Below are 26,694 nucleotides of genomic sequence, written 5' to 3' on the forward strand. Positions count from 1 at the left end.
CCCCACCAAGCGGGTGGGCAGGCAGTGACCTAACAGTAGAAACCCACATTTCCAAGCTGCTTCAACCCATAGTGGGCAGACACCCCCCCACACACAGGAAAGTGCCGAAGCCTTTCCTTTGGCATTAACATAGCAGGTGTGGGGGCAGCTCTGTTGCTGGGGCTGACCTGGGCACCCAGTTCCCCAACACCCTCCTGCAGTGGGGCCTGGCTTTGAAGCTGGGTGGACATTGGGAGTATGGTTGTTCGGGCTAGGTGCGCACACAGCTCCTCCCTAGGCTCCCAGATCAGGGAGTCTCTCCTGGCACCCTCCAGGGACTGCTGGCTCCCTTGAGGCACAGGGAGCCTCCTTCAGAGTTTCTGCAGACTCTCGCAGGCGAGAACATCTCTCTGGATATTTTTCTGGTCTTCAAGTGACCACAGTGGTGCCACCCACACCCTGGTAATTGAGCTACCATGCCTCACCCAGGCTCAACCCCCCTCAAACTGCTCAGAGCAGTTCACTGAGGAAATGGGGGAGACCAAACACTTATGGGGCCTTGGGCCAGCTGTCCAGCCTCAGTGAACAGCAGGCTCAAAGAGGTCAGGCAGGGTTTAAATCCAGATCCTGGTCCAGCCTTTCTCATCTGTGGTGAGAAGCCAGGGCCTGGTGAGAAGCCAGGGTCCTCTGCCTTTGAACAAGGAGGTCACCAGCCCTCTGAGATCTCTGGATAGCATGACACCATCAGGGTTGTCCTAAGCCATGCCAGTAATGGTGACTTCTCAGTGCTGGGAGCCCTGTTGTCAGTGCCACCACCTTGAGGTGGGCAGACATGCCAGTGCAGACTCAGGGCTGAGAGAGCAAGGAATCCATCCAGAGTCAGGAGCAAAAAGCAGCGCCTGCCTGCTCAGCCATAGGCCATCTCTGCCTGTGTATTGTGAGTGTGCATGTGTGTGGCTGTGTGCACATGTATGTAGTGTGGGTGCTTTGAAGCCTGCTGAATCAAGGTGTACCCAACCCTTACTCCCCTATAGCCTTTCTGGGCAATTCATGAGGCTCAGTTCTAGGTTCTCTGACTCTAGCCCCCCACACCTGGGAGCTGGGTTTGGAGGCAGGTCCCTATGAGGCCCAGAGCTCTGGCCCCAGGTCCTCTGCTCACTGAGGGATGCGAGTCTATGGGAGGCTCAGCTGGGAGCCAGGCTGGGGCCTCTGTGTACTGACCTGTTTGTTGTCACAGGCCCCGGCTCTGCAGCAGTACCGCACTAGTGCCGGCTCCCCAGCCAACCAGTCTCCCACCTCACCTGTCTCCAATCAAGGCTTCTCCCCTGGGAGCTCCCCACAAGTAAGGGATGCCGCCAGCCCATGCCCCAGCTCACCTTGTCTCCCTGTGCCCTTGCCTGCCATCTGTGCCTCATGCCTCACTTCATCCCATCTCGTCTGCTCCATGGGGCTGGGAGGAGAAGGTGCTGCCCCTCGTTCCCGCTGCTCCTTGTTTCTGCTGCTCCTCTGGTCTGTGCACAGCCCCACCTGGGGTGGTAGGTGGGCTCCTCATCCTGTTAAAGAACTCAGTGTTGGCCCTGACCAGGTAGCTCAGCTGGTTAGAGCACTGTCCCAATACACCAAGGTTGTGGGTTTGATCCCCAATCAGGGCACATACAAGATCTCAGAGTCAACCACACCTCGGCTCCTCATCCAGTGGCTGGGGACAGCCCCAAGTGTGGCTCAAACATGGCATCCAACATCCTGTTCACATGCCCCTACCTGTGTCTGGCCTGAGGCCTGGCACCTTGAGACTTTTGAAAGTAGGGGGTGCTCCCATTGCTTTGGAGCACCACTGGGGTGACAGCTAGCTGTAGTGGGGTCACTACTCAGCCCCCTCCCCTCACCTATACCCCATAGGAAGGTGTGTCCCCCAGGAAGCTTCTCTGAACAGCACTGTAGCCTGTCAAGTCCTTGTCCTCTTTCCACAGATGAGACGGAGGCTGACCCTAGACCCTAGGCAACAGGCAACAGGCAGGGCTTGACCATACCTGTCAGATGCAGGTTCCCCTCCTATACCCGGCACAATTCGTCCCTAATTTCTAACATGCACACAGTCTATCCAGGTTCCTCAGGGTTCCCCTTAGCCTGGCTCAGCCATAGCCACATTCCATCTGTAATGTTCCATCAGAGGAGAAGGGGTGCCTGAAAAGCTGACACCTCTGTCTGAAAGATCTCACTCTCAGTGAAGTCTCTCCAGGATCCTGCCTCTCAGTCACTAAAATATCACCAAGTTGAGAAACCTCTAGGGATCCCTAAAGTGCCCCAGGCCCTGAGGCCTTATTCTCAGCCAAGGGGAGATAGGATTCTCTTTTCTGCATAGAGCAAGGAGTAGAGCTTCCCCTCCAGACAAGACCTGGCAGGAAAGACATCAGGCTCCCTTCTCCCCATCTGCCCAGCTCTCAGATGTGCACCCCAAACCCAGTCCTGTGTGTTGGGACAGTGGGCATCTTGTTCAGGAGGGTCTTGAGGCTCCATCTTCTACAGGAGGGGCTCTCCCCAGGTCTTCCTCCACCACTCATGGCCACTAGGCATCCTGCTGAGACTATCAGGGTGCAGCCTCCTGCTTTGTAGGCACGCAGGGAAAATGGCAATAATCTTGGGGCAGGCTGGGGCTCAGCCTGATGTCCACATGCTCTCCGTTCATGCATGCTGGCTCTGAGTGCTCATGGCTTCCAGAACGGTCTCATCAAGTGGTGCCGTGGGATACAATGGGCTGGAGAAGCTGATCCTGGCAGGGGAGACAGCAGGTGGTGCCTGTCCCAATGGGCAGCCCTGCCTAGGGCCAGTACTTGAGTAGCATCCCTCTAATTTGAAGCAAGATAGGAGTTAAAGGATTAAGTAGATTTCTTTCAGGAGAGATTTGCTTGAACCAAAGTGGTTCATCCCAGGCAGAGAGCGTTTTCCTGTCATGTCAAACCCGTCTGTGTGTTGGTCCATCTGTGGAGGGATGTAGACTGCTCATTCCAGGTGTGAGGACGGGGCTATCAGGCTGTCTGACCAAAGGGGCAAGGGGTTGTTCAGAGGCAAAGAGTGCTGGGCAGAGGGCAGACCTGACTTCCCTCTGCAGGTTGGGTCCTCCAGGACACAATTATCAGCCCCGAGGGCCTGTGTCTCCCTGACCCAGACAGCATCTTTCCTGGACACACAGGACAGCAGGAATGCCACCTGGCCTTGAGCAGACATACTGGGCCTCAGGCAGCAGGGATTGTGTCTCCTGTGTTGCCTCCCTCTTCAGTTTCTGGCACTCTCATGGTCTCCTCACAAGAGAAACTGTGGCTTGGGCCCCCCTCTGCGTGCTTGGCCTCTCTGGGGCCAAGGGCATGGGGAAAGGAATAGGTCCCCCAGAACAAACGTGCCACCTTCATGGGCAAACCCAGCCAAAACCCTCAGCCCCCTTTTTAAAACCTGACACTGGTAATTTTTAACTCTTCCCTGGTGTTTGAATACAACATTCGTCTCCAGGAGGCTCCCTACCTACCAGGGTAGCCATCTGTCCCTTTCTGCTCTCAGCCCGTTGACCACCCAGAGCAGCCAGTGGGGTTGTGGCCAACCCCTGTCTGGGATGGAAGCCTGAGACTCAAGCCTTGGCCATTGTCAGAGCATGTAGGGACCTTTCTAGAACAGGGAACTCAGAGGGAGGATTCTAGGGTCTTTGGTCTGTGGAGACATTTGAGAGGATGCATGCCAGACACACACATCACTTGAGACACCTGGGAATGGCCATGGTGCAACAGCTTCCATGGGTTACCCTGTCCTGCAGAAGAGATACTTGGGGTCCAGGCTGGGGATATATTTCTCCAGGCCTGGTGTTTTGGGTGCAGCCATCCCTCTCCTCTCCCACATCCTGCCTGGCTCCATCCCACCATCCCTGGCAGTATCTCCAGAGTGGGCAGGGGCTCCAAGCTCTTTCCGCTGTCTCTACCGCCTTTGAGGTCCTGGCCCACTGCTTCTCTCCCAGGAGCAGCCCCCACTTCCCTTTCCTGGCCAGCCTTAAACAAGCAGAAATGAGGCTGCATCCCCGCCAATGGGCCCATGGCTCTCGAGGGCAGGCTGCCAGGAGCCAACAGGTGGGGGGGGGGCTTTCCGAGTGCTAGTCCTGTGTTTGCTCTGTGCCTGTCCTGTCCACATGTGTGTGGCCTGCTAACCTGTCCCATGTCTCCTCAGGGGCCTGACAAAGCTCACCAAGTGCTCATCCCATTCTGAATATTTAGGGAACCTCGTGCCTTGGCCCCAGTTACATGCTTTCCTCTGGGACTTGTCAGGTGGGGTTCCTGATCCCCATGTCACCCACTCCCTTCTGTCTGGGCTCAAGGAAAGGAGATGGGGATGGTGCTTTCAGAAATGTCAAGGTGTAGAGCCCCGCCCTGCCTGGAGCAGGCAGTAGAAAGCAGCAGTCATCCTGAGATGGAGGGGGGCGCCAGCTCTGTGTGGGTGCCTTGGAATAGCTGTCATCAGCCTCACTTGTCTTGTGCATCCTCTAGTAGGTCTCAGGGGCCTCCCTGTGGGCTCAACCAGCCTGTGGGAGGTGCCCCCACCTGGTGGTGGGTATCATGACAACAGCAGGCCTTTCTTCTATCTGCAGCATTCTTCTACCCTGGGCAGCGTGTTTGGGGACTCGTACTATGAGCAGCAGATGGCGGCCAGGCAGGCCAATGCTTTGTCCCACCAGGTGAGCGGGTGCCTGGGCCACAACGCCCCCAGCAAACGCTCGCCCAGACCCTGCCTGCCCTCGGGTGTGAGCTCTGCTCCTGGCCCCTCCTGTCTCTAGGCAGTGGAGCATGTGACTGCCTTTGCAATCACTGGCATATGCACCTGGTGTGGCAGTGAACGCCAGCAGGGGCAGGCGGTGGCTGTCACAGTGGCACTCAGCGTGGGCCATGCATGTGGGTTTGTGGGAGGTCAAGTTAGCTTTGTGTGGAGGTCAGGATCAGGCGTGTGGGCACAGGAGGGATTGGCTGCTGCCTGGAGCTGGTCACTCACCCATCCATCCATCCATCCATCCATCCATCCATCCATCCATTTGTCCATCCATCAGCAAGCCCTGAGGGTGTGTATGGGGGCAGGCCCATGTGGGTTAGGAGCAATCAGGGCAGAGGGACTTGTGTGGGCAGCCCCTGAGGGTGGAGCTGAGCACAGCTCTAGGCATCCGGTAGAGGAGGTGGTCCAAGAGGCCTCAGGCAGGCCTTCCCACAGCAGCAGTGCTCAGTGGCCAGCCTCACACCCTGTGTCCCCTCCCAGCTGGAGCAGTTCAACATGTTGGAGACCGCCATCAGCTCCAGCAGTCTTTACAGCCCGGGCTCTACACTCAACTACTCACAGGCAGCCATGATGGGCCTGACAGGCAGCCACGGGAGCCTGCCAGACACACAGCAGCTTGGCTATCCCAGCCACAGCAGTATCCCCAACATCATTCTCACAGGTGAGGCCCTGTGTATGGCATCCTGGGCAGAGGTCTCAGTCCTGGTGTCCCTGCAGAGCCCAGCAACTGCCATAGGCCTCAGCCCTGGGGGAGATGGAACCCCTGCCCTGCAGGGTAAGTCATGACAAAACCAAGGTGTCCCTGCCTTTGATGTAGACCCAAGGAGGCCAGACCCCTCTCCCTAACCTTGATTCACTGCTGGGCTACAGAGAGGCCAGGGATACACTCACCTGGACCCTATACCCGGCATACAGCACCCTATGCTCAGAGCAAGAACTGGATAGAGCCAGTCACTCTCCCAGCTCCATGCCTGCCACCCAGGCACCTGAACCCTGTTAGCTGAGTGTGTTGGGAACATAGGTAACCATAAGGTGGGCCCTGCATGGCGGGTGGGGTACTTCCTGTGCAGCCAACAGACGTGTAACAGCTTGCACACACTGCAATATGTGTCTCAAATGGCCTGAGTACAGTGCCCAAGCACCTGGTGCCACGCACAGTATGTGTGAGAAAGTCCTGCTCCATGTAGCAGAGCCCAGACCTCTTTGCCCTCCCCACCCCATCATCTCTGCTTCCTCCAACCAAAAGTTCTTGGGTTTATTGAAGAAGGAAACAGTTCCCTTGTAAGCCAGGGCTATTGTGGGATTGAGGTGGACACACTCTGGTTGTCCCCACTCACATTGCCAGGATGGATGGGTCTATGCCCAGAGCCCCCTAAGGCTGGGACCCCAAGTGCAGACAGTACTTCCTCCCCACCCTAAGGGTGCCTCAGATGCCTGAGGAGGACCAGGCCCCATGATGACCCTGATAGTCCAGAAAGATGGAGATTTTTATACTGGTTCCCAGATGGGGAAACAGGCAAAGGGACTCCTCACAAGTAGAGGAGGGAGTCCAGGTTTGAACCTGGGTCTGTAGAGGAACCAGACTTCTTCCAAGCCACAGGGAGGGCCCTTGATGGAAATGCCTGTTTCTCTGACACGAGGAAGAGACTGCCTGCTGATGTCTGGGGCTGGATCTTTCTCTGGGTGGGGCCATCCTATGCATTGTGGAGTGTTGAGCAGTGTCCATGGTCTCCACCCACATGATGTTAATAGCACCCCCTTCCCCAGTCATGACAATTGAAAATGTCCTCTGGAAGGCAGACCCTCAGTAAGCACACCTGCTGTGGCCCAAGGCCTCTTCCCTGAACATGGGGTGGGGAACCAAGACTGAGCTGACTTTTGTGTTCCCCCCACTCCAGTGACAGGAGAGTCCCCTCCTAGCCTCTCTAAAGAACTGACCAGCACGTTGGCTGGGGTTGGTGATGTCAGCTTCGACTCTGACAGCCAGTTCCCCCTGGACGAACTCAAGATCGACCCCTTGACCCTGGACGGACTGCACATGCTCAACGACCCTGACATGGTCCTGGCCGACCCGGCCACTGAGGACACCTTCAGGATGGATCGTCTGTGAGTGCACTCCCAGCACTCTGCTGCCCAGCCCCAGCCCCGTCACCCTGCCGTTGTCCCAACGGAGTCTCCCTGAGCCCAGGGACTGCACACCCTGTCCCTGCAAACGGCCGAGCTTGTGATTCTGAGCTTGCAATGCCGCCAAGCACCCCCACCCTCCTCGGCTGTCCTCCTCCCTTGGGAGGCTGTGAGTTGCCCCCCTGGACTGCCCCCTGCGCGTACTCTTTCGCCTCCCACCCTAGGCCATGAGCCGTCAGTCCCTGTAAGATGCAGGAAGCGTGTTGGGCAGGGCCACAGGCCTGGGGGCACTGGGTTCTGCTCTGCACTGTGGTGGGCAGATGTGCATTTCTGACTGTTGTCCAGCTCTCACTGCCTTCCTTCATCCCCGGTTCCCATTCCCTCACCTGCCACCCCCAGGTTATGGTTAGGTAGAGAGCCATCCCCACCCGCCAAAAGGGAGAGGGCACCAGAGAGAGGGGCAGACCCAGCGCAAAATAAACACTATTTTGATTGCTGTCTTTAATATTCCTGAGTGAACAGAATGCTGGAGCCCTTCCCATGGGGGTGGATGCAAAGATGTAAACAGAGCAGCTAGATCTTCCCAACCCCCTCCTGCCTTACCTACCCCCACACCAGGTCCCTCTGCGGCTGCCTCTGCCAGGAAGTCCCTGGCCAGGATGACAGCCTGCTAGGGAATGCATGTGGAGTCCGGTCATTCTGGGGAGGAGGGGGTGTTAGAACTTGTTTTCATCTTCTCTGTACAGTGGTCACTGTTACTGTTATTTACAGACGAGTAGGAAGGGGGTGGCCAGGGCATACTGTATTTTTTTATTGTTTCTTTTGGTTTGTATTTCCATTTTGGGTGTAGATGAGTAGCTGACTCCTTCAAGCCAATACTTGCCTGAGAGCATCTTTTTATTCCAGAAATATGTTACACATTTTTTAAAGCTAACTGGAAGCAGTCTGCTATCTGAGCTGCCACCCTGGCCTCATTAGTTTCAACTCAAGTTATCTCAAAACAGAAGGGTTGAGTGGCTGCCCAGCCCACTGACAGCAGGTTGTGCCAGGCAGGGACTCTGACAGAAACTCGGGTGACTGGAGGTGCCTTCGCTCTGGCTATGTAACAGACTTCTGAGAAGGCGCCACTGCTTTTATTAAGGGTCTGGAGAAGACCTGACTCTGCCTGGCCCTTCTGAAGGTGTCCACCAGTCCTCAGAGCTGGTGTGTCCCAGACCCTAAAGCTGGCAATAGTTGTGGCCCCTCTGCTCCTGATGTGGTTGTCTCTCATAAGCATCCTGAGAACTAGCTGACATTCATCTTCGTGGCCACTTCTTTTATTGCTCCTCTTGATAGGACTGGGTTTAGAGGCAAAGAGCAGCATGCTTTTAGCAGTGGATTTCTAGGTGCTTGCTTCTCAAAGCACCTTGATAGGCAGAGGTGATCATCCCTCTGCCCTCCAGGCCCTTTGAGGGGATGGTGGTCTGGCTTTGTTTCTTGTCAGCTGCTTTAGTAGGAACCTCTGTTTCAGTTCCCAAGTTGCATCTCGACTTGCTCCTCCACCTGCTGTTGAACTGACAGTTCTGCCTGGTGTGTTTCTCTGTGGTGTTGGCGTCCACCCTTCTGCCTAGGCCTTGGGTGCCATGTGTATGGGAGCTGGATATGATCCTAGCAGTTGTCCTTCCCTCTCGCTTTTTGGCCAGGCTGTTAGCATGTATCCAAGCAGCTGGGCAGCCACACATGTGAGAAGGCCCCCCTCCTCAATCACTTGGCCCTGCCACCATTGTCCGGGCTGGGGGAGCACAGTGTCAGTCTGTCCAGGTCCAGGGCCTGTCCTTTTACTATGGCAGGGGCTGGGGACATAGATGGGAACATTTAAAAAAAAAAACCACACAAAAAAAACCTACATGTATATAGAAAAGTTTGGTTACCATTAGACTTGTATGTAGAACTTTTTTAAAAATGGCCTTAATAAAATTACAAGCAACCTTCCTGGATGCAATTTCAAATAAGGCATTGGGGATCCAGTGAGGGAGCCTTGTCAGCCTGTGCTTCCCATCTCTCCAGTGCCAGTTCTGGGTGCAGATGGACAGGAGAGGCCCATGGCCTGGAGCACAGGTGACATTGTATTAACATGCATCTTCTGCCTATGAGAGGCATAGATGTGGAGCTATCCTGGGAGGGGGCCCCACCAGGAGCCAGCAGCCAGGTATCCCCATGTCTTCCTGGGCCTTGGGAGACCTCCTCGGGTCTGCAACAGGGAATTTTGTTGTTTTTTCTTAAATATCACTTCTCTACTAAATATTCTTGAGTTGTTAAGACTTTCTGAGGCAAGACAGCCTAGGGGAATCAGTCCTTTGACTTGTGATGTGAAAATACTGTGATTTTAGGCAAGCCGCACCATGAGGAACAGGCCTGTGCCTGTGTTCTGTTTGTAAACCTACCGCCCATGTCCTACTCACGAGCTCAGAGCAAGCCTGGACTTCAAGCCTGTACGCTGGTCCCACATGAGCTCAGAGGCCAGCCAAGCTATCCCCCTGCTGCCCCCGCCCCGAGTGCTCCCGGCTTTAGCTGAGCCCCCTCAGCTGTGCAAACCTTTCCCCTGGGAGCTCTAGCCACCTGGCCTATCCCCACCTGCCTCAGTTTACCCTCTGCCCTCCAAGTCCCCAGGGCGGTGCGTTTGTTCCCCTACATGGCTCATGGGCTGAGGATGGAGCCTGGGGTTAGCAACCCTCTCTGTCCTCCAGAGAGGAGGGTTGTGCCCAGGATGGACTGGAGAAAACAGGGTCTTGGGATCACATCCCCCATTATAGGTGCCCATGCTGACCTCCCCCCTCCATGCCCTTACAGGGGGAAGACAGGCAGCGCTGTTTGGAGCGTCCTGCAGCCCCCTCCCCTTGACACTTCTGGGCAGGAAGGGTGAGTGCCAGTCTCTTGGGGCAGGGGTCCCTGAGACCCTCAGTGGAAAGCTCAGGGGGGCAGATCAACCCCATAGCAAAATTTGGGGACCCACAGCCAAACAGCATCCAAAAGCTGGCTAGGCTCTTCTGTGGGGACAAGGCACAGCAGAAGGGGCGCTAATTGTAGTGGGTCCAGCCTCACCGCAGTGGTTCACAGGGCTCCCTAGGAGCAACCATTGAGGGCAGGACTGTGTGCTTCTGGACCTTATCCCAGGGATGCCACGCCAACCCCTTATGTGGGCTGGATTTTTTGGCCTCTCTGTGCTGTTATCTGCTCATGGGTTTTAAGGGTGAAGGAGGATTCTGAGTGGTTAGTGTGTTTGACCTGGAAGGATACTCATTAGGGTGGTCTGCTGTGAGGCCCATGTGTCACAGTGGGGTGGGTGAGGTTAGCTCTGTCAAATGAGACCCTATATGGAGGGCAACGGGCCCCATGACCATTCAGTCATCCTACTGGGGCCAGATGTCCAGTATGGGGGGACCTCATCTGTCAGGCTTCCTGGACCTCATGAATGCCCATGAGTGACTTTCGCTAAGGGGCCATGGGACCCTTAGCTGGTTCATAACCAAACATCCTTTCAGACCCCTCTCCACCAGACTCAGCTTTCTGCTTTCCACAGGATGCACCCCCACCACCATATGGCTAGGTGTGTGAGGTCTAGAGGCATTGGGGAACTGACAAAGCAGCCCCTGGGTTCTGATGAAGCTGTGGTCAAAGGTTGTGAGGTCCCAGTGTAGGACTGGGTTATGGGGTCATCAAGGTCAAGGGTACTGGGCACCCTGGTCCTGGCCCATTGCTCCTGGCAGGTGGCATTCCAGGTGAGGGGTCTGTGGCTACCTCACCCCTCCCCATGTGGCCTGCAGAGCTTGGGGAGGACTTCATGCCTCGCCAACTTGGGAGGCTTCCCTGGAGTAAGTGGGCAGCTGGGCCTGTTTCTTCCCCCATTCTCTTTGGTCCCTGGGCCCCCACCTCCTGAGGGTTTCACAGTATGTATGTGACTAGGGGTCCCTGTGACATTCCTTCAGGGGTGATGGCTGAGTGGGGCTCAGGCCTCTTATTACCCTCCTCATGCCACAGGCAACTGAGCATTCCCCAGGAGAGGGAGGAGGTAGGGTGATCTGCACCCCCAGGGGCATGGGGAGCAGAAACAAGACCTTTGTGACCTGGGGCTAAGTTTCCCTCCTGTCACTGGCTCAGATCCATGTGTCTTAGGGCCCCTCCCAGTTAGGATGAGGGGCAGGGGTTGGATATCAGGGTGATGCTGGCTGCAGATGGCTCCCTCTGCCTTCCACCCTCCTGGCCAGTCCCCAACACCTCACATCACAAGGAGCTAGGGACGTGGCATGTGCAGGGGGGCATGTTGCCCCTGTCTCACAGGGTTCTGAAATTTGGGGGCAATTGATGCCCAGCCCACCCTAGCCTGTCACTTCTGACCTCTTCCCCACTGGGACAAGGGGATACTGCCATAGCCTCCCTCATCAGGCCTTGGGAGGGAAGGCTTTGGCACCTGAGGTCCATTGCCCCCCCACGTGCTATCCCCACCCCAGAACTGCCCCCAAGGGGCTGGGTGGCACTTCTAATATATGCAAACCCATTGGTCTGAGCCCTGCCCCACCTTTGTCCCACTGTCCCCAGGCTGGCTCTGCCCCCCCCAGCATGTACACTCTGCTGTGGATGTCCATGGGCCGTGCGTGTGGGTGCCCGTGGCGGGCTGGGGCGGGCAGCTCAGGGTGCACTCGGCCGGCCCCTGCCTGTCCTCTGGCGTGGACGCTTTTGTCTTTGTACCTTTGCATCCTTTGTAATGAAACCTAATAAAAACCCAATGTTTTCGTCTCTGGCTCCTCCCCTTTTTTCTGTCCCCTTTCTCCAACCCTGAGATGAAATATGGGTGTCACAGATATAGGAGCCACACACACACACACACACACACACACACACACACACATACACATGAATATGGACATGCAGATATGCCCCCCTCACAGCCTCACCCTACCAGCCAGCTACTTAGACCTGTGTCCTGGAAGGAGAGCAACTTACCCCCAGGATCCTGGAGCAGACACTCCAGGAGTGGGTGGGCTGCAGCAACTGGACACTCCTAGTCAGTTCAGAGGGGAATCAGCCACAAGTCCCACTCTCCAAGGCCAGACCCCACCATCTCCCCAAAGCAGAGACCACAGCCACCATCCTGCCGAACACACTTTATTTCATCCTCTCTGATCTCCCTCCCCCAAGGCTGGTTGCTCCTCAGTGCTCCAGCCCTGAAGGTGACTGTCATCTAAAGGCAGGTCCCCACCCATCCCTAGGCCTGCAGCAGCCCTTGGGTTTCATAGTCCTCTGGGATGGTATCTGTGGAGGATAAGAGGACAGGTGAGTGAGAAAGGGCGAGTCCAGCAGGGTGTTGGCAGGCCCTCCCCTCATCCCCTCCCCTTACCCACTCCTCTCACCGTTGCAGCGGTAGCGCAGGTTGGCCCAGATGATGTTCTCCTGGGAAAAGCAGAAGACACCCAGGCGGCCACCCCGCATAGTTGTGTCCAAGACCACATTGCTGTCAGCCACCAGCTCAGGGCCCTCGTAGAACCGCACTCTGTGGGGAGCAGGGGACAGTGAGGCAGGGGACAGTGAAGTGCCTTAGAACTCTGGTGTCCTGCCCTGGAAGATGGGCCCCTCCTCTCTCAGAATGGGGGCCATGGGTCCTCTCTCAGAATCGGGGCAGGTAGGGCTCCTGACTGGTAGCTCAGTTTCCATTTGTTAGAGAATGGATGTCCAGGGTCCTGCAGTTCCCTAACTGAGCAGAGTGCCTGGACTTCCTGCACAGAGTAGGGATTGAGAAATGGGGTTTGGGTGAGACCCCACCTTCTAGCTGAGGCCCCACTATGTGCTGGGTCCTAGGAGGGGTGTTATGCCCCAGAGCCTGTCACAGTTAATTCTAGCTGCCTGCATTGTTCCTGCTTTACAGACGAGGGGACCAAGGCCCCCTGAGCCTCTCTCCTTCCAGGAGCCAGGGTGGAGCAGGGACTCAGTCCCTTGACAGGAGCAGGGTCCCCACCTGATGTAGCCTACTTGGGGCCGGTGCTGCAGGAACCAGCGGTAGGATGTCTTGTCCTTCCAGCCCACATTGCGGGGGTCTTTCCATAGCAGCCGCACCTGTGACGCTGTGTCCCCTGTGTGCCACAGCGCATTCCGCAGGTGCTCCCCAGGGCCCGTGGATGACTTTACAGCCTGGCACACCCAGGAACAGGAGCACAGGGTCAGAGACCACACAGGCCATTGAAGCTCCCCAGAACCCTGCCCTGCTGCAGGGTTGCTGCAGGTCATAGAGGAATGATGGGGGCCCTGGAGGGTCTGAATGGGGAACCCGCAAGGAAGACTTCTTGAGCACCACATGGAGATTTGCAGGTGGGTCATGTGGGGCAGCAATGGTCTGGGGTCTCATGAGAGGTTGTGGAAGTCTGTGAATAGGTTTGGGGTGTGGGAAGATTTGGGGGTCTGCAGGAGGATTTAGTGGCCTGTAGAAAGTTTTGGGTGTCTATGGAATAAACTGAGGTCTAGAGGATTTGGGAAATTCGCTAAGAAATTTCTGCAACATAGTCTAGGGGGTCTGCAGGAGGATTTGGAACCTGAGGGAAAGCTTAGGGGACTGTGAGAGGGTTTCAGGGCCCAAAAGATGATTGGGGGCACTGGGTGAGGGTTTGAGGGCCTGTGGGAGGAAATGGGGGGATTTGGGGCCTGTGGGAATCCAGAGGAGACCTGGAAGTGGGTAGGAAGACTTTGAGGTCCATAGAATGATGCTGGGGACTGAAAGCTTTGGGGTTCTATGGAAGGGTTTAGGGGCCTCCTAGAGAGCATGGAATGAGAGATAAGGAGCCCACCCCAACCCCACATACCTTGAGCTGGATGCCAGGTTCAGCCACAGCACGGAAGGGGTTGGCCTGCCAGTAGGTCTGCTCCATCTGCTTCCACATGACCACATAGAAGCTCGAGCTGTCCTGGTAGCCAAAGATGAAGCCAGCATAGTCATCATCTGTGGCAGTGTTCACATGAAAAGTGCCTTCGAAGTCCACACCATTGAAAGCAGTGTAACCTGGGGAGGTAGGACACCAGTGGGGTCCTGGACTCACAAGAACCACCCCCTCTAGAGTCCAGCTTGGCCCCTGGGCTCAGATTCCCCCTCAGTAGACCCACCCCATCCCCACCCCCTGAATCCAGACACAGCCATGCCCCTGAGCCCTTGACCTGCCTCAGCTACCCTGCCCTAGTCCAGACCCAACCTGGCATCGCCCCACCATCGCTCTGGCCCAGCCCCTGAGCAGCTCCCTGCAGAGCCTTTCCCCTCCCAGTGTCTCACCCACAGCCAGGCCAGGGTCACTGTTCATCGTCTGCACAATCTCCATCCCCTAATGGGGTCAAAGGAAGAAGAGCCTCAGACTGGCCATGGGGCCCTCAGCTTTCAGGCCCCTAGGTTAGGACCCTAAGTGGGGGTCCTGATCTCCCCCCACCTTCAGCCTGGTCCATGTCCCTACCTGGTTGAGCACCACCCAGTTGGGGTCTATTTGTGCGTCACCCTCGGGGTCCAGCACCACTGTTTGGAAGGCCCGAAAATCGGTGAGGGTGACCTCGGCGTTCTCCGGACAAACATCGATCTTGTCCACCACCTTGTCAGCATCAAAGTCGCCCTGGCACGCATCACCTACGCCATCCCCTGAGAAGAGGTGGGAGACCCTGGGGCAGTGAGGTCAGCGCTGGGTGACCCACTCCATGCCTAACCCCGCCCACACCAGCTACCGGCCATGCCCACACCTTCCACCAACCCCACCACCCCACTTGAAATCGTCCCCAGTGGCTCCAGCGCCCTGTCCCCAACCACAGGCCCTGCCCCCTGCCTTACGATCTGAGTCTTCCTGGCCTGGGTTGGGTACCAGGCGGCAGTTATCCTGATTGTCAGGGACCCCATCATTGTCGTCATCCTCATCGCAGGCGTCACCCTGTCCATCACGGTCTGAGTCCTGCTGGGCGCTGTTGGGCACTGTGGGGCAGTTGTCCCTTGAGTCCTGGTGCCCATCACCATCCCTAGAATGGATGAGTAGGGGAGAGAGACAATGAGATCCCCACAGGGCCCGGTCAGAAGCCACCCACCCTGAGCCCCCAACCCCACTCCAGAAGACCTCCTTACTGGTCTTGGTCACTGTCACAAGCGTCTCCCACGAAGTCGTGGTCCACATCCCCCTGGGGGCGGGTTGCAGGTGACCACAATCAGAGCAGAGGAACTCAGAAGCCTCCAACCCACACCCAGGTCCAGAGCAAAGGTCCTCCTGACCCCAAGGAATACCCCTCGAGCTGCTCTGAATGGGCTGCAGTCTTGTTAACACAGCCTGGAGCTCAAGCCAGGCTGACCCAACTGGGGTCTGACCTGCCCTCACCTGGTCTGGGTTGCTCTTCTGGGGACAGTTATCACAGACATCCCCTACACCATCGCCATCACCATCCTTCTGGTCTGAGTTGCGCACCCTGGGACAGTTGTCCACCACATTTTGGATCCCTTCGGGAAGCAGGGGAACAGGACAGGACCCAAAGATCAGGTGGGGCCAGGCTGACTTCAGCAGGGCAAGTGCAAGCCTGGGGCAGAGTCCTACCCTTTTCTATCTCTTGGTTTACTACAAAGTTAAACCAAATACTTCTGTCCCTGGCTCAGCCTCATAGAGACTTCATGAATAGATGGCCAAGTAGGGGACTGGTCCTCACTAGGGGGCAGCTCAGCTGGCCCCCCCCTTGCCCTGTGAACGCACCCCCCTGAGTTTCTATGCCCCAAGTGTAAAACGGGTACCTCTCCAACCCTAAACCCCGGGCTCTGTCCTGTGTTTCCTTCCTACAGCATCTGACATAGCCGGCATTTTCTGCTCCTCTGAGCACAGTCCACACGGTCCAGGCCCCCCAGGTAAGCTCAAATCCTTGGCTTCCGAACCCCGCTGCGGTCGAGCCCCAACCCTGGGCGCCCTCTCACGCAACACCCCTTTCCCCTACCCCCTGCCACGCTCACGGTCACCGTCGATGTCGTCGTCGCAGGCGTCGCCTCGGCCGTCTTGGTCTGTGTCCTTCTGGTCTCCGTTTTTCTGGGTTCGGCAGTTGTCGCACGCATCGCCCCATTTGTCATCGTCCGAATTGCGCTGGTCTGGGTTCCGTACCAGCGGGCAGTTGTCCTGGGGGACAGGACCCGTTAAGGGGGGAGGAGTCAGTGAAAGTGGAGCAAAGGTCACATCCAAGACTAGCCCCTCTGAGGCTCCGCCTTCTCTGCAGGGACCCCCTCATCACCTCGGGAGCCCCGAGTCTGGACTCTGATGCCACGCCCTCGCCAAAGCCACACCCCTCCCAGCTAGCCTAGGCCCCGCCTTGGCCCCACCTCCTCGTTGAGGACCCCGTCCCCGTCGGCATCAGGATCGCAGGCATCTCCAATGCCGTCACGGTCCACGTCCTCCTGTCCTGAGTTGGGCACAGTCACGCAGTTGTCCTAGGGGCGGGCAGGGCAGGCGTGAGGGGCGTGGCCATGCAGCCCGCCCACCCCATGATGGACCACGCCCTTCGCTCATGCTCCCCTCCCCCGCACCAGACCACGCCCCTTGTCCCCGCCCACCTTGCGGCAGTGGCGCTCTGAGCAGCGCAGCTTCTCGTCGGGGAAGCCGTCCAGGTCTGTGTCTCGGCCGCAGAGAACCCCGTTGCCAGCCCAGCCGATGGCACACTGTGGGTGGGGGGGGTGAGTGGATGCTCCAGGGTCACCGAACCCCGTCTCCCCATTCCACGCCCCTCCCCGCCCGCCCGCACTCACCACGCACGAACGCGAGCCATCGCGCTCCAGGACGCAGTCGGCCTTCTCGTGGCACGTGCTGGGAGTGCCGTCGGGGCAGAAGCGCTGGGCGCGAGGACGGCAGCCGGAAGCTTGGTCACCCACGAAGCCGGGCTGGCACTGGCCGCACTGGAAGGAGCCCTGCATGTGGGCCAAGGGAGGTTAGCCCTGGACGCTGTCACTTCGAGCTTCACCCCATCCCCTACCCCGTGTCACCACCCTTCTCTCCTCCCCGGCCTTACCCGGGTGTTGACGCACACAGAGTTGGGGACGCAGTTATGCTGCCCAGTCTCACACTCATTAATGTCCGTGCAAACCTGGATGGCAGGGAGCGCAGAGGTCACTGCCCTCACACAGACACCCCCTGACCTGTTTCGCAGTCCTCTGCATGCTACCTCTCTCCTCCATCCCGCTCCAAACCCCGACCATCCTTAACTCACACCCTTACCCTACTGACTCCCTCCAGCCGGTCCCCATCACCGGTCGCCGGAGCGAGGCAGGGAAAAGGCCGCGAGGCTAGAGCAAGTTTACTAAACAAAATGCGCCCCCCCCTCCTGTAGCCACTCCCCAAGGGCCTCACCTGCTTGTTCGCCTTGGCGAAGGCCAGCCCCACGCCCTCGTGGGTGGGGCCGCTATACCCTGGCGGGCAGGCCTCGCAGCGGAAGCCCGGGCTGGTGTTGATGCAGCGGACCCGGGGGAAGCAGGGATGGGCGTTACACTGGGAGGTAAAAGGCCTTGGAGGGTCAGAGAACACAGAGCTGGAGCTGTTCCCCTCAACCCCGGCCCCCAGCAGCGCCTTAAGGTTTCTTAGGCTGGGAGTTAGAAAGTCCAAGGGACATCAGCCAGTACTTGGAGGGTGAGATGCCACGTAGGACGAGGGCCATCGTTCCTGGGGTCAGACACGACTTTGCCTTGATGGGGGCAGAGGCGGGACCAGGGGAGGAGAGGGGTGTCCCTGGCTGTTCCTAGAACCTAGTGGGCTGGGTGGTCATGGGTGGGGGAAGGAATTGTGAGGGCGCGCATCCCCAGCGGAGGGGGGAAGTGGTCGTCTGGGCGTGCGTGCCCACCGGCGAGGGGTTCGTCGGGGCTGGCTCCCCGCGGTGGTGGAAGAGTCCTTGGAGCTTCGGAGCCTTGGAGGTGAAGGGGGTTGTTGGGGGGGAGCTCTCCCGGCGGTAGGGGTATTGCCGGGGCGGGTGTCACTGGCAGTGGAGGGGGTTGTCTGGGTGGATGTCCCTGGTGGTGAGGGGGGTGGTCGGAGTGGGTGACCCCCGGCGGTGGGGAGGTCGTCTGGACGTGGGCCCCCGACTGTGAGAGGGTCCTCTGGGGGAGCACCCCCAGCTGACAAGGAGGTCGTGGGGATGTTGGGGAGTTGGGGGATCGTCGGGACGGTGGGGGCGGGCACACCTCGTTGATATCGGTGCAGTGTGAGCCGTTGCCTGTGAAGCCCGCGGGGCAGGGTCCGCAGCGCGCGCCGCCCGGGGTCATGGTGCAGGCCACGCCTGGGAAGCAGTAGCCGGGCGCGCACTGGGGTAGAGGCCGAACGCTCACGCCGGGGGTGCGCGCGGGCTGCATCCCTGCGGGGGCGGGCCTGGGCAGTCAGGGCCACGCCCAGGGGCGGAGCCTACCAGTACCGCGTGTCTGAAGGGGGCCGAACCGATCAGGACCCCACCCGGGCTGCTCGCGCCGCCCGCGGGTCTTACAGTCTCCCGCTCTCCGTGCTCTTTCGTCCTCAGCGCTTCCCTTCGCGCCTCGCCACCCCCTGCACCTCCCGCACGGCTTCTGCCTCTCTTTGTGTGCCCTCCCATCATCTGTCTCCATTACTTATTTGTCTCTCCCCACCCCTCATCCAATTTCTCCATCTCTGTCAGCCTCGTTCTCTTCCTCGTCTCTTTTCGTCCCCATTTCGCCTTCGCTCTTGGTTTCTGTCTGTCTCCCCAGCACTCTTGCTCTCCTGTCACCCGGTCTCTGCCTCCTTAGCTCCACTCACCGCACGCGTCACACTCCATCACCGTGTTTTTCAGGAACGTGATCTCCTTGACCTGCGGTGCAGGGGGGACGGTGTGTGGTCACGCCACCGCCGCCGCAGGAACTCTGGACACCCATCCCATTCCTTGAGCCTCTGCCCCGTTCCTCTCCCCCTCCCCTGAGTCTCCCTTCTCCCCGCCCCTCCCACCCTCCCTACGGGTCCCCTGTCTCCCGTCCCCTGCCCAGGCGCAGCCCCCGCCTCCCTGAGCGCCCTCCCCGCCCCGCCTCTTCCAGGCCTCTCTTCCCTCCCCCGCACTCCTGTACCCTCCACCCCTGCCCGCACCTGCTGCCTCAGCAGCTCCCGCACGTCCCGCAGCGCCGCGTTGGTCTCCTGCAGTTCTCGCAGCATCTGTGGTCCCAGGCCTGCACCTGCGCCAATAGGGGGCGCTGATGGGATGCCGGGCCCGGAGACTCCCCTCCACGCCGCTCCTCACGCCACCGCCGCCGCAGGGACTCGGACGCCCACCCCATTCCTTGAGCCTCTGCCCGGCTGCCTGCTTTCTTCATCCCGCATGCCCCCGCTCACCGTCCCGAGCCACAGGAAGCCGCGACCCCGGGCCTCCCGGGGGTCCTCCTGTCTGTTTCGGGGTTGGGAGCACGGCGTGGGGGAGGGTGCGGCTTACCCAGTGGGATCTGGCCCTGACCCGACGCACCGAGGGCGGTCAGGGAGAGCAGGAGAACGAAGGCAGCTGCGAGAACCATGGTGGCGAAAGGGAGCTGGACTTCGGCTTGCTCTCTGCCGCCCACGAGACCCGCGGGGCTTATTTATCCCAATGGCGCGGCCGGCCCCAGGGACGGCCCACCGCCGCCCTGCCCAACGTCCAGCCGCAAGGTAAACAGCCAGCGTTGGCCTTTGCGTTCAAAGCCCCGCCTGGCATGGCCAAACCGGGACTGGTGGGGAAACTGAGTCATAGGGGGCCAGTGCAGGGGTCGGTGGGGCGGGGGGTCAGGTGGGATACCTTCCAGCCCTTTCATTCACTTATTTACTGAGTGCCTGCTGTACGCCAAGCCTGGGGCACAGCTGGGAAGGAGGCGAACCCCATGGCAGCCCCCTCAACTCACGCTTGGGGAAACAGTCAAGAGTGGCTAAAGGTTAAGACCCACCTCCACCTCCCTCCCTGCTTTAGGTCAGGCTAACTGACCCTCCGCTCCCTCACTCCACACTTGCTTCAACATGGGGCAAGTGAGGTCTCTCTGTGCCTCAGTTTTCCCCTACGCAATGTGGTAATCAGTATCATTGTTAATGATGATGATTATTACAGGAAAATGAGGGGTTGGATGAGAGCAGGGACCCTCAGTCTCCCTACCCAGGTCCACGGAGGCATGCTCCTGGCCCCCAACCCCAGAGAATTGCAGGTGACTCCCCTCACCCCTGTCTGATTTCCCCTCTCTGTGTTTCCCTGCCTGGTGGTTGCTGGTGGGGGCAGCCTGGTAGCCCAGGGGCAGCCCACTCAGTTTCCTAGTCTGTGAGTGTCCATTCCCCCCCCCCACCCTGGGGTGGGGTGCACAAATTAAAAGGCTCCAGCTGGAGGTCAGAGGGGGGCCCTGGACTTCTGTTTGTCGAGACTTCACCATGCCTTCCAAGCTTTGCTCCAGCTGCTGTGGGAACAGCCTTTAATAAAAACAAAAATTACTACTAATCAGGAGAATCATCCTTCTCAGCCCAGCCACACTCTTGAGCTACAAAACACCTCAGTTTTCTGGAGTTAACCCTCTCCACCCCACCCTTTACTTCTACTCTCTGGAGGCCTACAGCCTCTATTCTAAAGGTGGAGAAACTGAGGCCCAAATGGTGGGACTAGCCTAAGGCCAATGCGAGTGGAGGGGTGAAGCCAGGGTAGTGTCATTGCCAGATCTGTTCACCTGAGAGGCTGCAGAGAAATCAATGAGGGCTTCCTGGAGGAGATGGCAAGGAAACCTAAAGGAAAGGGAGGGCTCAGATCAGCAAAGAGAAAAGGTGAAGACAATTTTGGCAGAGGGAAGCATGTGGAGCTTGCAGGTGGGACAATTTGGGGCACATTCATTTATCCCACAAGTTTGCATTGAGCACCTACTGTGTGTAATGTCCTGTGCTAGACGCTGGGAACACAGGGTGAACAAACCAAACCTGGCCTCTGCCTCATGGGGAGCCCAGCAGCTGCGTAATCTTCCAAAGGGGCCAGGACTGTGATGGGGGAGCTCGAAAGAGGTGCCTGAGGTGGGAGGAGTCTGGGCTGACTCCCCAGAAGAAAAAGAAACACCAAACTAGGACCAGGAAGATGAGGAGGACAGGGCTAGGCAAGGAAACGATAAAAAAGTATTCCAGATAGAAGAACATCATTCACAAAACCCCTGAGGCAAAAATTTTTGAGCCTGACGGACAGACTGATCTCAGGGCAGAGAGATCTTGGGGCTCAGGAGAAGCAGTGCCAGTGGTGCAGGGCTTGGGCTGTGTTCTGAGGGCAATGGGTAGTCACAGAGGGTGAGTGAGGAGGGATAGGCCTGGAGGGGAGGCTGGGTGGGAACAGCTGGCCCCAGCCTGGGCATTTCCAATGAAACACCCGCCTTGCCTCTGCCTGCCATGAGCTCACCTCCTGTTTTTCTTGGCATCTGGCACACCTGGGGGCCGCTCCAGGCTGATGCTGGAATTCTTGGGAAAACCACAGCTCCAGCAAGGCCGGCAGGCATGCGTGTGCCTCATGCAGCTGGGACAAGGGCACATGGAAGCCAGGCCTCTGCCACAGGCTTGGCACGAGGCTGGGGCTTGGACACACGTGGCCTTGTTCAGGCCATGGGAAGTGAGGAAGGGCACTCCAGGCAGAGGGAACAACAAAGGCGGAGTCCCTGAGGATGTCCCTGTTTGCATATCACACAACAGAGGGCCAGAGACAGGCATTCTGGTTTCACGCTCTTGCCTCCTGGATCCCACCAGCCCTGAAATACACTTTTGAGGTAGTGTTTCCTTCCTCCTCATTTTGGGTGTCTTTTCTGGCCTTTGTACCTGCTGTTCTCTGCCACTCCAAATACCTTCCCCTGTACTTCTAGTCCTGGCTCTGATGCCTCCTCTTCCAGAAAGCCCTCTCTGCTCTTCTTGGGCAGGGCTCAGGGGCTGGTGCTTGTGTGACAGCCCTCTGGGACCTGTGGCAGAGTATTCCTGGCAGAGAAGGTTGGGATGGCCTGACCCTGGGGACTGTGTTTAGTTCTGTCCCTCCCTGCCTGGGGGCTACTCGGGACCCTGGGGCTGGTATAGAGAGGGAAGGCTGGAGGATTTGGTGATCTGTGACAGCACCTGCTACCATTAATGTAACATTGTTACTATCCTTATAATTAATGCAACATTATTGCTATACATAATAGTAGTAACCCTTGCCAGCCTTATACTTTAGGACACACTTGGGGGAACATGGCCTGGGTTGGAACTTCAGCTAGGCACAGCCTTGCTATGTGACCTGGCCAAGTTGTTTGACCTGTCTGTGCCTCAGTTTCCTCACATGTGAAATGAGGGTGATCCCTGTTGGGAGGATTGAATGAGCAAACCCATGTGCAGCATCTGGCTCCAGTGTCAGCCTCCTTATACAATAAGGGAATTACACACTATGTCACTTACACCTTGGAGAGTTTTTATTCACATTTTCGTGGCAGAGGAGATGAGACACTGCAAGATCACACAGCCAGGATGAGAAGTGGGGAAGGCAGGACCCCTTCACACACCTCTCCCTGCCCTTCACCACAGAATCTAGATGAGAAGTGCTGGCCCAGGCCCCTCTGCCTGGGACCTCCTGGCCTGAGCATTTGGCTGGCGCCCCAACCAGCTCCCCTTCCCACCACACCAGACCCAGTGGTTCTGGGAGCCTGGCCAGGCTGGGGCCAAGGGGCTGGGGCCTTCATAATGGGGCCCCTGGGCCCCCTCCTGGCAGAAGCCTGTTGGGCCAGGAGACATGTGGGCGCCCCCAGCTCGCCCAGCTGCCTCCTCTGGTGAATCCAGAGGGAAAATATGTCGGGAAGGCAGCCGCCCTGCCCTGGGCGGGCCTGGCCACAGGCCCAGGGTCTGGGGAATTCATCAGGGCCAAGAGGGAGGCCACAGTTAAGGAGCCTGACCCAGCCTGCCTCTTAGGGCCCCACTGGACCCATCTCTCCAGAAGGACCAAGTGGCAGGGGGCAAAAGGCAGGGGGACAGGGTGCCATTTGGCCACTGGAGCCTGATACACTCATCCTGACTTGCTCTGTGACCTTCAGCAAGCCCTGCCTTCTCTCCCAGCCTCCGTTTGCCCCAGCCTTGTCCCCATTCTGTCCTAGGCTTCCTGACAGGTGATAAAGAAAAAGATAATGATAAATATAGTGGCTATAATTTTATTTAGTAAGTACCAAACACTCAAAACCTTGCCAACCACTTTTGTGGATTTTCCCTTTCTGTCCTCACCCCCACCCTCTGCAGCCCCAGGAGGCAGGAATCTGTCATAGGTCATCGTGGGAGGCAGCAGGGCACAGTGATGAAGGTCTTGTTCTCTGGCATTTGGGCCCTGAGTTTCATATCCCAGCTCTGCTGTGTGACCTGAGGCAAGTTGCTTAGCTTCTCTGTGTCTCAGTTTCTTCCTTTTGCGTCCCCCCCCCCCCCCCTTCTATCTCTCAGCAGCAGGAAGGACCACCTTCAAAAGTTTATTATAATGTAAATTTTTACTTCTCAAGGTTAGCAAGCAAAGTTGCTTCAGGAGAAGAACTTGTTTAGGAACAGGAGGACCACTGGATTTAATGATGCAGCATTCAATGGGTACTGATCTCTAAAAACAATTTTGCACAGCCATTATCTTCATAGTTTTCCAGGGATAACTGTGGCAGGAGAAAAGACTGCCCTGCTCTTCTCTCCTTTCCTCTCACATTTAATGAGAATTTTCATAAAACAACCCTGTGTCTGTGTTACAGAGAGAGGGACTGCCTGCCAGGTTAACTGCAGAATTGTTGTCTCTCTCAGGCCCTCTCTCTGTCTAACAAAGTGAAAAATGGAAACCCTGAAGGTTTTCCCACAGTAGCAGTCAAAACCAAGGTGAAAATGGAGACCATAAGAACTCCACCCCTTACGGTCATTGTGAGAACTGAATGAATTAGTCCACGGAAAGTGATGAGCTCTCTGTTGGTAACATCCCCACTCTCCAGATGGGCAGTCAGGCTTAGCAAGGCAGGTTTGTTCCATCTCCTCAATTTGGGCACTGGATGCTCAGAGAGAAAAGTCACGCACTCCCTCCCCTCCTCATGAAGGCACATAGCCTAGTGGCAGGAGGAGAGTCCCCCACCCACGTTTCTGGGGCTCTGTCGGGGGATGGTGGGCTTGTGGACAGAGCCTACCTCCTCTAGTCTCTCTCCAGCCTCCATCCTAGCTCATTAACAGGAGGCCCTTGTTCAGCCCAGTGATGGCTGGATGGAGGCCGAGGGTGGGGTATGTTTACCCATCAGTTGCCTGGCGGTCAGGGGCCTGGCTGGGGCACAGGCCAGTGGGGGAGGGAGCTACCAGGCAGGGAGGAGCCCCAACCCAAAAGTGGGAGGACTGGCACACAGTAGGTACCAAATAAGTGATTATCAGTGGGATGAAATTAAATAATTTCATCCACTGAACAAACATTGACCCCTTCCCACACAGCAAGCAAGTGGAGGAGGTCTCAGCCTCTCAGCCCCGTGGGGGATGGCTTCGAAGGCTGAAAAGTACATACAAACTGCATGGGACACTTGCCACACAGAAGTAGGGCTGCACAGGATTAGGGCCAGCTGGGCTGGAAGAAGGAGCCCAGGACTCAGGGAGGCCCCTCTGCAGGAGGGATGTTGGTACCAGGACCTGTACAGGTGAGTGGTTCTGGCTAACTAGGAGCACCCCAGGCAGAGGGCACAGCAGGGGTAAAGGCCATGGTGGGATGTGCCTGATATGTTCAATGAGAAGGTAGGTATAGCTGGAGCAGAGGGGCACTGGTGAGAAAGGGGGGCGGGACCACAGGGAAGTGTGTGGGGATGAGAGCCTGGTGCAGGGTCAGAGCCATGAGCTGAGATCCATGTTTGGACTCCCCAGGCCTCTCCAGCTCCATCTCTTTCTGCCCTCCCACCCCTTTACCTAGGCTGTGGCTGCTCCCTGGTGCACCATCCCCTTTAACATGGCTCATTTCTTCTCATTCTAGATGGGTTAGTGGCCTCTTCTGTCCTCCAAAGTGCCCTCAGCATCCTTATCACAGCTTGACCACACTGTGTGGCACTGCTGGGTTCCATGGGGTGTGCGGTATGTCAAATGAGCCCCACCATCGTGTTCCCCACCACGTCTCCAGCACCATGCACACATAATGGAATAAATGAAGGATGGATGGATGTACAGGTGGGTGAATGGATGGTTGTATGGTGGATGAGTAGGATGGATGGATGGGCGGGTGGATCAGGGATGAATGGGTAGAAGAGTGGATGAATGAGGAGCGATGCACAGGTGGGTGAAATGGTTAGATGGAAGGTAAATAGATGGGTGGGTGGATGGACAGATGAGTGAGTGGGTAGGTGGGTGGGTGGATGAGTGGATGAGTGGATGGGTGAATGGATGGGTGTATGGCCATGGATGGATGGATGAGAGGGTGGATGGATAGATGGATGGGTGATAAATGTATGGATGATGGCTGGATAGATGGGATGGCTGGGTGGGTGGATGGATGGACAGATAGGTGAGCAGATGATTGGATAGGTGAGTGGATAGGTGGGTAAGGGGGTAGATTAGATGGATAGATGGACTCTCCCCAGAACCCTCTCTGGCTATGTGGCAACCCCATTCAGAGGTCACTGCGAGGAGTCAATAAAATAATGAAGGTGAGCCCAGGCTGGCATTGCTCTGCAGTTAGAGCGCCGGCCTGGGCACAGAGGATCGTGGGTTGAATTCTGGTCAAGGGAGCTTACCTGAGTGGCAAGTCCGATCCCTGCCCCCGCTCAGGGCACATGTAAGAGGCAACCAATCTATGTTTCTCTCTCTTTTTCTCCCTCTCTCTCTCCCCCTTCATTCCACTCTCTCTAAAAGTCAACGGGGGAAAAATATCCTCACTCCTTGGGTAAGGACTGAAAAAATGAAAAAATAATGAAAGTGAAGCACATAGTAGTTACCCATCTGTTGAATCTTCCTGACTGCCACTGGGTTGAATAATTACTAGAGCCAAGGAGTTCCAAAGAACCTAAGAGCCATGAGACCACAGAACAAGGAGCCATAGAACTAAGAAACATCAGAGTCATAACGTCATGGGTCAGTGGAGCCATGGGACCACAGAGTGCTAAAGCCACAGAATTGTGAGATCCTAGAACCACAGACCCAGGGTGATGTGGCCACCAGTCAGCAGAAGCACAGAGCTGTAGGATGGTAGCCACTGGACCCCGGAGGGCTGGGACACAGCATTGGGGCCTCCCACATCTGAGGTGCCGCAGGATGGAGTCTCAGAATTGACCCCAGCAGAACCATTCTCTCAGCCACACCCTCACCTGTCGACTGTCCAAGGAGGCTCCCAGGGGCCAAGGGAGCTACAAAGCACTTTCTCCCCCACCTCTGGGAAAGCCACAGGAGAGATGGAGCACGCCATCCCCGATTCCTGCAGCTAGCCAACCACCACTCAGCGGATCCCTATGCCAAGTGAGGCTGTCCAGGTGCCGGGAAACTGCCAGCCTCCAGCCAGGCGTACTGGGACAACGAGTGCTCAGCAGCAAGCGGAAAAAGTATCAAAAAGTTACTTCTACATCCATGTCCTTTTAAAAGCCAACAGCAACACAGCATCGAGGGGAGGCTGTACTCTGGCACATCCCCTCTGGGCAGTGGTAGACTGCTGAACTGCCCCCCTTCTCCAGCTGAGTTCTCACCTCTGCTCATGCCAGGAGTCACAGCTCAGCTCAGATTCCCCCAGACACATCCATGTATTAATGAGTTTTCCTGGGACAGCAACTTCTCCCAGCGGACCCCACCCCTGATGCCCAAACAATCAGTCTGTTTTGGAGAGGGGAAACAGGCCCAAAGG

General features: G+C 57.3%; 2 protein-coding genes across 2 annotated transcripts in view; one reads left to right on the forward strand and one right to left on the reverse strand.

The window, feature by feature from the left end:
* The window catches only part of CRTC1 (CREB regulated transcription coactivator 1), a 59,272-nt gene extending 50,343 nt beyond the window's left edge, over nucleotides 1-8,929 (forward strand). Inside the window, exons 11-14 of the mRNA XM_087816830.1 lie at nucleotides 1,217-1,321; nucleotides 4,604-4,690; nucleotides 5,260-5,440; nucleotides 6,678-8,929. Coding sequence (XP_087672956.1) covers nucleotides 1,217-1,321; nucleotides 4,604-4,690; nucleotides 5,260-5,440; nucleotides 6,678-6,889 — 585 coding nt within the window. The 3' untranslated portion in view covers nucleotides 6,890-8,929. The remainder of the gene's footprint in view (nucleotides 1-1,216; nucleotides 1,322-4,603; nucleotides 4,691-5,259; nucleotides 5,441-6,677) is intronic.
* A 3,107-nt stretch (nucleotides 8,930-12,036) lies between these two features.
* COMP (cartilage oligomeric matrix protein) lies at nucleotides 12,037-19,408 on the reverse strand. The gene is made up of 19 exons (XM_087816055.1): nucleotides 19,330-19,408; nucleotides 18,990-19,075; nucleotides 18,669-18,720; nucleotides 18,086-18,255; nucleotides 17,262-17,399; nucleotides 16,924-16,998; nucleotides 16,664-16,822; nucleotides 16,472-16,576; nucleotides 16,241-16,348; nucleotides 15,881-16,040; nucleotides 15,264-15,382; nucleotides 15,017-15,069; nucleotides 14,732-14,913; nucleotides 14,367-14,545; nucleotides 14,192-14,240; nucleotides 13,731-13,927; nucleotides 12,893-13,065; nucleotides 12,291-12,430; nucleotides 12,037-12,192 (listed from the first exon to the last, which is right to left on the reverse strand). Exons 1-19 carry the CDS (start codon nucleotides 19,406-19,408, stop codon nucleotides 12,146-12,148), a joined length of 2,271 nt encoding a protein of 756 aa, XP_087672181.1. The 3' UTR covers nucleotides 12,037-12,145.
* Nucleotides 19,409-26,694: the final 7,286 nt, after the last annotated feature.

Source organism: Miniopterus natalensis, chromosome 4 (genome assembly GCF_054644295.1).
Source record: "Miniopterus natalensis isolate mMinNat1 chromosome 4, mMinNat1.hap1, whole genome shotgun sequence".
Classification (NCBI taxonomy): Eukaryota; Metazoa; Chordata; class Mammalia; order Chiroptera; family Miniopteridae; genus Miniopterus; species Miniopterus natalensis.

Coding starts and splice junctions, on each gene's coding strand:
- COMP (XM_087816055.1), bottom strand. CDS start 19,408: ATGGTTCTCGCAGCTGCCTTCGTTCTCCTGCTCTCCCTGACCGCCCTC. Junction 18,256..18,668: donor GATGGAGTGTGACGCGTGCG/GTGAGTGGAGCT, acceptor CCGCCCCCGCAG/GGATGCAGCCCGCGCGCACC. Junction 15,070..15,263: donor AGAAGAGCAACCCAGACCAG/GTGAGGGCAGGT, acceptor ACCCGCCCCCAG/GGGGATGTGGACCACGACTT.